The sequence below is a fragment of the Bombus vancouverensis genome, chromosome 15 (assembly GCF_051014615.1).
Source record: "Bombus vancouverensis nearcticus chromosome 15, iyBomVanc1_principal, whole genome shotgun sequence".
NCBI classification, from domain to species: Eukaryota; Metazoa; Arthropoda; class Insecta; order Hymenoptera; family Apidae; genus Bombus; species Bombus vancouverensis.
In genome coordinates this window covers 396,641-406,725 of record NC_134925.1, presented here as the reverse complement: position 1 = coordinate 406,725, position 10,085 = coordinate 396,641, and the positions used below count along the sequence as shown (strand labels likewise).

The 10,085-nt window shown below is 33.0% G+C and overlaps 1 protein-coding gene across 3 annotated transcripts; it reads right to left on the bottom strand.

Moving 5' to 3' along the window:
* Positions 1 to 1,372: 1,372 nt before the first annotated feature.
* On the bottom strand, positions 1,373 to 2,778 carry LOC143303646 (uncharacterized). 3 transcript variants are annotated; one of them, XR_013060155.1, is made up of 3 exons: positions 2,116 to 2,776; positions 1,482 to 1,908; positions 1,373 to 1,397 (listed from the first exon to the last, which is right to left on the bottom strand). XR_013060155.1 is itself a non-coding variant. In XM_076624795.1 (2 exons), the coding sequence occupies exons 1-2, from the start codon at positions 2,566 to 2,568 to the stop codon at positions 1,627 to 1,629; spliced, it is 729 nt and encodes a 242-aa protein (XP_076480910.1). In that variant the 5' UTR covers positions 2,569 to 2,778; the 3' UTR covers positions 1,379 to 1,626. The 3 variants fall into 3 exon arrangements, 2 of the variants coding, with proteins under 2 accessions (XP_076480910.1, XP_076480909.1); XM_076624795.1 differs by having other exon boundaries at positions 1,379 to 1,908; positions 2,122 to 2,778; XM_076624794.1 differs by having other exon boundaries at positions 1,379 to 1,908.
* Positions 2,779 to 10,085: the final 7,307 nt, after the last annotated feature.

Here is a 10,085-nt window from a genome sequence, read left to right as displayed (position 1 = left end):
TGGTCGCAGGAATGGCTGACGGGTGCGAGAGTGTAATGCACTTACGTCACGCGAATTTCAGACGAAACAACTGGTGGTGTAACGAAAATTTAGCGTCGCAACCGAATGTGCTAAATATAAAATGGATGGCTGTTGACCGAAAGAAAAATGCTCGACGATACGGTGCCGCCGTTTGTTCTCTTACAAGATTGAACGTCCACGGTCGACCCATTTACCAGACCCTCCTCGTTACACGAAGAGACGAAATCACCAGTGCTATTTAATCGTGCGAATTATATCACGCGTATCTCGCGAATTATTACACGACGGTGATAATAAGGCAAATCTAATAAAATTTACTTCTCATTAAAAAGTCGTACCAAAACAATTATTTATTAATTGGTTTATTTATTAATTCTTAAGAAGATACATATAAATAAGAAAAAATGGTAAAATTTGATTAGTATAATAAAAGTAATATATGCCTATGATCATTCTAAAATATAAAAAGTGAAATAGTCTTACGTTCATTGGTATATTTTAAGAACACATACATCTTTTAACGATAGTTGCAATGTAACATCATTTTTATATTACACGCAAGGTATGGCAAGTATTCCTGCTCTAAGGCACAATTTGAAATCAACAACATTCAGTTTAACAAATTATAACTTCTATTCGTTTTCCATCATGGAATAACGCGGTGGTGTCTTCCATATTGCACTGGACGTGCGTTGTAATCTACTCCTATCTATATTTTCAAACATTTCAGTTAAATCTGGTGTGCACATTCTTCTATCAAAGAATTTATAGACTGCTTTCTTCGGAATTTATCGTTGCATTGCAAGTTCATTTTCGCGTATGTATGCTAAAATTGATAAAAATTCGAGTACTCCATGCATTATAATGTTTATTAACTCATTAAGTAAAACAACACTTACATTGCGCCTAATGTGGAATTGTACGCCTTGGTCTGGCTTCATCGTCCGATGTGTCGTCGTCAGGTTTACTGTGCAAAACAGAAGTGGACCTTACTGTTTGGAGCTATATTTTGGATAAAATATCGAATGAATAATAGCTTGTGTTTTTATAACAGAAGAATACTTTGATACTGTTTGTAATGTTACCTGCGATGTCATCATCTGAGTCTCCTTCTTTTGTTTCGCTAATAAGATTTTTTTTGCTTTTTCGACAGATCTTCGTGCCAGTTTTTGAACAATGGCTTTTTCTGAAATTTTTTCTTTTTCAAAGGCCTCGATTCTCCTTCTTACGGGCACATTTTTCTTCATTTCATTTTGAATGTCCTGTTTCGTCATGTTTCTATTAAACATTTCCCTTTCACGGGATGGCTCATCTTCTGCGAATAATTCTTCGAACTCGGTGAGTCCAGTCGCTTGATTCAGCTGCTGAACCTCCTCCTGCAGAGTTATTGGCGACCGTGATGTAAATTTAGGTTCATTATTTTTTCCTATACTACTAGCCAAGTTTTTATTAATTACTACCGTTTCGTTTGATTTTATTGGTGATAAAGGTTCTACAATTGCGGTAGCGTCCATCATCTTCTGCGTATAAGTAGAATTGATGTCCATCGTGGAATTCATAAGAGGAGTAAATTTCTCAAGTGCATCCTCGCACATTGAAGGATCTTCAATATCTTACTGATGGAATTACTGTATCATCAATAATATTAGAATATTTACCCTTCATGTTTTCACTCCGTGAAAAAGTTCTCTTTATATTACTATCTCTTGTTGTCATTGAAGACTTTAATGGTTCAATCCTTTCTGGCTGTTTTGCATCTTCTTTTGAAATTGTTTCGCTTAAAACATTCTTTTTTGTTTTACTATGTTTTGTAGGACCTTTTGTGTTTTTTTCATCTGAACTACTTCTAGCACTTTCCTTTTTTTTAGGTCGGCCTCCACGTTTCCTCTAAAAATTTAGAATATATTTAACAACGTTATAGTAGTATTTATATACACAATGTACATACAATTGTATAAGCAATTAGATTTTGACGCATTAATTAACCGATATCAAACATTATTGGGTACTACATATAAGGGTTAGTATTGATTAGTAACATAAGATATGGGGTAAGATTAAAAGTATTAAATTTCATCATAATATGACACAAACATTTACATTACTGTCATCATCAAGAGTTAGCCTTCGTAATTTTGTAACAAGTGACATTGACTGCTGCTTTTTAATATTAATTGCAGCTTTTATTGCAGCCTTTCTTTTTGTTCGGTCAATTGTTGTTTCCAGCACATCCCCAGTTTTTACATCTTTATTTTCTGTTTTATCATGTACTGCTGAATCTGTTACTGTATTGTCAGTATTGATAATATCATTTTCTGGGATAGTCTCTTTACGGCGATAACCTTTTTTCTTCAAAACTTTCGGCCTCTTTGTAGTTGAAGGGCCAGGTACTGATTGTGGTATTTCAGCAATTAAACCATGTAAATAATCCAGAGTGTCTTCAAGCTGGTTGTTAATATATTTTTTAACATCCAAGGAATAATTATGTATATTCGATATATCTTTGGTAATCATTTCTTTAATCTCCTTCTTTGATCCAGTATCCATATTTAAAATCTACGAATAAATGATATATATTTAATATATACATTAAACTATACTTTTTAATAATACATACCATAATTTAATATTATGGTTGAAATTATGACGTATATAGCAATTAATACATACACATGTGTTTAGTTCTATTAACTTAGAAGCACATGTAAATTAAAAAAAAATATATATATATGAAACAATAATAAAATAATGAAGTAACATTGAGAATAGAATCTAGTTTAATTACACATATATACCCTTTTAATAATTCCGTTCTTATAAATTTTATTAAATTTACAGTGAAGCTTACAATTACACTAATGCCAATGAATATTAACGTATGCGTTTATTATTACACTAAATAAAAATGAAAGTAATGCAATGAAAAATACAATATACCTTAATGGAAATAAAATAAGTAAATAGCGAAGTATTTATTAATATTATTATATAGCATTATATTATATTATTATAATATTTATTAATATTTACTTACCTTTTACGTTTGCACAAAAACTATAAAATTTTAAATATAAAGAGAGATTTATAAGAGAGATAAAGCAAGTCACAGAAATTAGTGTCTTTCAATGGCAAAAATGCGTTAAAGGAAGTGAAACGATAATCTCCGTCTCGCGTCACAAGCGGAACTGTGTCAGTTTTGCTCCCTGAAAGTACACGTAGCGGTACATGAGCTAGAGAACATTTCAAATCATGTTGTTGTTTTTTTGCTTCGGAGTATCAAGATCGTGAGGATATACATAATATATTAATAAATAAACTCCGGGCAAAACAATGTCGCCGTTACGTTACCGTCGAACCGTCGAACAAAGACGAATTTGAATTCTCCGACTCTCCCCCGATCTGTTTATACTATACCAGTTTAAACGGACGCAATCGTAAAGAGTTCACGAGAGTTATGGATCAGTATCTACGAGTATCTACCGTCTTTGCGAACATTATCTATAATTATTTATTTAATCATTTGAAAATATACTTGAAGGTTTCAACAACGAGCAATCTTGTCTAATAAATCTCACGATCAACCATCCTCTACACACAAGTCCTCTGAAAACATAACGACTTTTCAGTTCAATTTGAATCGTTGCGTTCAACGCCATCAGGGTGTCCTGCATAACGCGGGCATCCGACTAGGTGCTGATACCACATACAAGAACAAGTCGAATATGTGAAATAAAGCTTTTTAGCTTAAGGTCCCGTTTTGAAAAAAATACAGTTTGAACATGTTCGGTTGGCAATTGGCTTAATACACGCGTATGATAAATAATAAGATTTATTACATGATTTTACAAAATTTGTTAAAATTGATTAAGAAGTTACTTTCAAGAAGTAATATTTACATAATTGTAAATTGAACCCTATGTTTAACAAAATTAGGCATTCTTAAGTATTTGTTATTGTAAATTACTATTATGCTTCGCCAAGTGTGATTGGCGATTTCTGGAACACAGCGTCCATCGATGTCTTCAATGAAAGAACATAAGTTTAATAACCTAACTTATCGACGAAATAAATCCCTGGCCCCCGGGTAGCGTGTTAGGAAGCTTCCGTGGTAATTCTTTTAAAAGCAATTAACGAGTGATCTGTTCGCGAATTATTGTATTGTATTATATATTATGTGGCATCATGATATCATAAGGAATACAAGTCACTATGATTTCTTCGTACTATTTCACAGATGGAGTGTGCAAATTTGACTTTACAATGAACAAAGTCAAACGTGACAATGACAAAATTGTATGTGGCAAAACTGGATACCTCAATGTTATACAGTGTGTCAAGAAAGTGTTTGTTGTCATCTTATGTCTTTGGGAGGTAATTCTACACCTTCGGATTTGCGAAGATCTGTTGAAAAAGAGGATCACAAAATTGACCTCGAGCATTCTATTGCACGTATTGCGTGTTTGTGCGCGTATTTATCCATCCATGTATTGCAAAGAACAGTTTGTCCAATAGGGGTTTCACACGCAGCAGTGGGAAAAATAATACTCTCACCCTGAGAGAATTGACCGGCGAGGGCGCGGCAGAGGCCATGGAAGCGCTTCGGTGAGGCGCGCTAGGTCCGTCGCGCCCCCCGGTGGGGTGCAAACTTAGGCGCTGGCAACTCAGCGCCCCGGGGCAGCAAATCAGCCCGGCAGGGGAACCGGACTGTCTGGCACGGCGGCTCCGGCGACGAGGCGCGGTGTGACGTGGCCGCATATCGCTCCATTAGGGGTGTATTGAGCGCGGGGGGGTGTATCCCTCACACCAGTTCCCGGGCCCCTCTAGATCGCTGCCGGGACGGTCATCATGGAGGTTTTAGTCCGTTGGCGTCCGCCACTACCACGCCGCTTTTTCCCAGAAGCGACCTGGTGTCCTCCACGTTAATAAAAAAAAAAAAAAAAAAAAAGTGGGAAAAATAATACGCCAAAAAGGTGTACGTTATAAGGTTCGCCGTGTGCGAAATTATGTCGTTTGACGAATATTCGATGGTTAGCCGCTAAGAAAATTATAACGCAATCCTTGGAAATATCTTGTTTACGGATGAGAGCGATTCTTCCGATAGCAATATTCTCGATCGTCAGACTGCCAAGATTTAGGCTTGTGAAAGTTCTCACATTATGATACAATGATACAGAGATTCACGCAGGCTCGAGCAAGTTTGATTTATTCCACAGCTCGCTTTAACGTATAGATAAAATCAATTTGAAAATGGAATAGATATCATATGTTCGCGAGCAGCCAGAAAACAACACTGACGTTATTTCGTATCGCATCTGACTTTAAAAACGAACATAAAATGAAAATAAACGGTTTTTCATACAAAAATGCATACTTGTTACGATGCATCGTGAGTAGCAGAGTAACGCATATGTTCGTGTATTACAGCATGAACGTATTAATGAATCAATAATATATATATATTAAATTAAAATTTTTAATATTTTTATAATTTAATAATAATAATAATTACTATATTTATATAAGTATTATAAATAAAATATTTATAATAATATTATTAATATCTTTTTATTAGAACTAAAAATATAATTTAAAAATTTTTAATATTTTTATAATTTAATAATTATATTTATTTAAATATTATAAATAAAATATTTATAGTAATATTATTTTTTATTAATATTAAAAATACAATCTTAAAATTTTTAATATTTTTAATTTTATAATATCATTAATATTTTTTATTTATATTAATATATAATTGAAATTTTTGACATTTTATAATTTAATATATATATATCATAAATAAAAAATTTTTAAATTATATATTATACAATTTATATTATAGTAATTTCCATTTTTTCAAAATAAAAAAAATTGTATATTAAACAATTTAAAAATAAAGGGTAGAATATTTAAGTATTAATATTTTATAATTTAATTTTATAGATAATTAAATATTTATAGTAATATTATTATTTTTTATTAATATTTTAAAATATTATATATATATATAATATTATATATTATATAAAATATTATATATATATATAATATTATATATTATATAAAATATTATATATATATATATGTCGGGTTTACATTAGAATTAGGGTTAGGGGCGTAAAACTAATACTCGAGAAACTAATAACTCGAGAAACTAATGACAATGATCCTAGGTTCAATAACGAATCCGCGGTCGACGGGATGATAGATGAACGTACTCACAAAATCTAAGTCGGACGCGTAATATTCACTGGTCGTAAAGAGTTACTCCTTTCATCAATGAGATCGCGAGAAAGAATGTCTTTCCCGTTCCGATCATGCCACAGAGGAAAACTACAATGGGGTGTGTCTAAGGACACGAGATCATCGGATTCGTCGAGAAACAACAAGAAAGGAAAAAACATCAAAATCGCAAAAACAATCATAAGCGTACCCCCAGCGGACCACCACCGCGTGGGGGATGGCATAAATAAGCAAAGCAACGTAGAGCAGGGCTCATTATTATTCCGGTGAACATTCTTATTACGTCCATTGCTCATTATTATTCCGGTGAACATTCTTATCACGTCCATTGCTCATTATTATTCTGGTGAACGTTCTTATTACGTTCATTGCTCATTATTATTCCGGTGAACATTCTTATTACGTTCATTATTCTTCGTTCATTATTCTTTGCTCATTATTATTCTGGTGAACATTCTTATTACATTACTCTTCGTTCATTATTGTGTGCTCATTATTATTCTGGTAAACATTCTTATTACGCTCATTATTCTTCGCTCATTATTATAGTGATCATTGTTATTACCGTTCATTTTATTACCGTTTTTACCATTTTAAAAATTACCATTTTTATTACCCTTGCGGAGGCATCTCCATCAGAGGTTCCTTATTATTATTATTTTTTTCCTTTTAAATGTCTTTTGTTTTTATTTATGATATATATATATATTTATATATTTTTTAAATGTGATATCTATTTTATGCTTGTTAAATATATGTATTTTAATTTTATATTTCCCCCTTTTTAATTGATTATATATATATATATATACATATATATATATTATATATATATATATATTATATATATTATATATATATTATATATATCTATATATATATATATATTTTACATTTGTAGTTGCGCACAGATTTTATTAAAGAAAAGTGTTAACAATGTGTTTTCATGATTTATTTCTCGCGCCTGACTTCCATTAATCCTTAATATTCCTGTCGCCCCGACGCGTGTAAATCTAACATGGCTGCTCATAAATGTCATCAGCAAAGTTATAGTGACGGGTCTTTAATTTTGTTTAATATCGAAGTAATTTTCCGTCTGCCGCTCGTTTTTCCTTATTCTACCGCAATTAGAACATTTATTTATTAATATTGTTTTAAAGTGACAAAAGTATTGTTCGTGTGAATATACGTATATATATATATATAAATATATATATATATATATAAAAATATATATATATATATGTCGGATCATCACTGGGAATGGGGTTGTGGGCGTCAAATGAATCTTCTCGAGGATTAGCCATTGATACAGTACACACAGGCGTAGTTTATTGCAATGATAGAATTATTACAGTCTTAACAGTTGATCACAGCGGTTCGGCACTCGCGACGCTAGTGACGATGTTCTCGGGCTCAATAACGAATCCGCGGCCAACGGGATGACGACAGAACGTTCACACAAAGTCTAAGTCTGAAAAATAATCACTGATCGCGAAGGCGTTACTCCTTGATCGATGAGATCGCGAGCGAGAATGCCTTTCCTGTCCCGATGATGCCACAGAGGAAAACTATAATGGGGTGTGTCTAAGGACACGAGATCATCGGATTCGTCGAGAAAAGCCTTCGTTCAGAAAGTAAGGGAAATTGGCGTTGCTGCTAATTGGTCAATCTCTATATCGGTGGTTAGAAAAGGATGTTAGCCGCCCTCGAGGGAAAGTTGCTAGTGGGAGACGCCGTTCGTTAAAAAATATGTCTCCCCTATCTTCCCGTAGCTGGGACAAAGACTGTTTGTCTGTTTGAAGGACTTTAGTTAACTAAACCTTAAGATTTATTACGGGCCCTCGGGCTAGCCGAACATGTACTGCGGAGACGCATCGACATCTGGCAATCATCTTACTCGAAGAATAGGGTCTGCGTGTGGCGAGCCACGGGACAGAAACCGTTGGAATGTTTACTGTCGCGTGTCGCCACGAATATTTCTTTTAAGGAGAGCTATAGAATTACTCCGTACCTTGTTAGGCAAAACGTTCATCCCGTGACCGCGGCTACGTTCGGCGACTGACTGTCGCCTCGAGCCCAAGCTCATTATCACAATTCTCGAATAATTACAATCGGGTTGAATAACTACAATTGTTTGATTACAGCTATAGTAGACTCTAGGTTACAATGTTGCGGGGTTATCCAAAATTCCAAAGGTTCCGGTGTTCTTTTCATCTCCGACATATATATATATATATATATATTTATGTTGTGTGTCATTTTAATATGGCTAATGTTTTGTAATTCTTCGATTGCGTTATTTATTGTTTTGAGTAGTTTATTTTATAGAGTATTCGATAATATAAAACATACGCGCACACATACATATATATATATACGTATTCATATGCATATTTCTCCTGGCAGTGTAGTATTCATACGAAATGAAATGTCAATTATTTATTTATCCTTTACCGGAATGTAGGCTAGTTTTAAGTATGTATCTTAGATTATCGATTTGAATCAATAATGTAGAATGCGCATACATTAATAGTAGTTTAGTTTAGAATATAATTTATATATTTATATATAGACATGCATGTTCCGTAATATAGTTCTTATTTTATAATTCTTTACCGGAATGTAGGCTAGTTTTAAGTATGTATCTTAGATTATCGGTTTGATAGAATTCGCACACTTATATATATTTCTGACAATGTAACCTTCATTTCTTTAATAATACAATATTGTATGTTTTATGTATTGGTTAAACTATTAGTTTTTGACTTCATGTATACTTATATTTCATAAATTGATAATATTGTATTTATTGCATAGTATTGGAAGCACTGTCTCTAATATTTACTAGGTTATTACATGTTCGGCATATATGTTTATACTTATATGTAACTCTCCAAATTGATTGATTGAAATATATTTATATATATATATATATATATATATATATATTTATATATATATTTATATATATATATATAATATATATATATATAAATATAAAATATATATATAAAATATATATATATATAATAAATATAAAATATATATATATATATATATTTATATATATATTTATATATATATATATATATTCCTGGCGTTTCAATTATTTTCCCCTTTTGTAGTCTTATTTCCTGGTTTATTTAGAATTGTGTGTATATGTATTTTGTTTATTGGTTGGATCCGTTAATCGCCCTCGTTTTGTTAATCCTTCCTTTCGTTTCGTAGTGTCGTGTGTTCGTTTGTGCATTCAAATCCTTATTCGCGTGTTTTGTATAGAATGGTTTTCTTGTTCTTGTTACGGCGCGTGCGGAGCGCGGGACGTGACATCCCCGCCCTTGGAGTTCAAATTTCCAAAGGAAATTTGACTGATGGTATCTCTGAGTTCGCTCAAGGCGGACGTAGATGTCGTTGGTAGTTGAGTGACTACCGGTGTTATCGATATCCCTTGAGGTTGTGCTGTTTGATCATCGATATTTCGTCTTCTTTTGAGGTATAGTAGCGGGTGGGTGACTGAGCCGCATATTGCTCCTAATAGGGCGATTCCGCATTCGTAAGTTTCACGTAACTGGTATCCGTGTGCGGCTATATATATTATTGTCTTGATTAGTTTAAATATTGCCAGTATTCCAAATATTGCTGCACTGACAGTTCCAAATTCCATAAAACCAGTCCATAAGCTTGATACGGTATTTTTCGCTATTGTCGTTAATGTGTTTTGTCCATCATTCCCAGGATGTTTACTGTTCCAGGGACGATTGTTTTTCCTGTTGCTCCTCTGGCCAATGCGTTCAAGACTGCAGATTTTCTGCCGG

What these genes read in the sequence shown, in the direction of transcription:
- LOC143303646 (XM_076624794.1), bottom strand. Translation starts at nt 2,568, where the DNA reads ATGGATACTGGATCAAAGAAGGAGATTAAAGAAATGATTACCAAAGAT. An exon ending in ATGATGACAGTAATGTAAAT is followed by an intron (nt 1,909 to 2,115) that starts GTTTGTGTCATA and finishes CTAAATTTTTAG; the next exon opens with AGGAAACGTGGAGGCCGACC.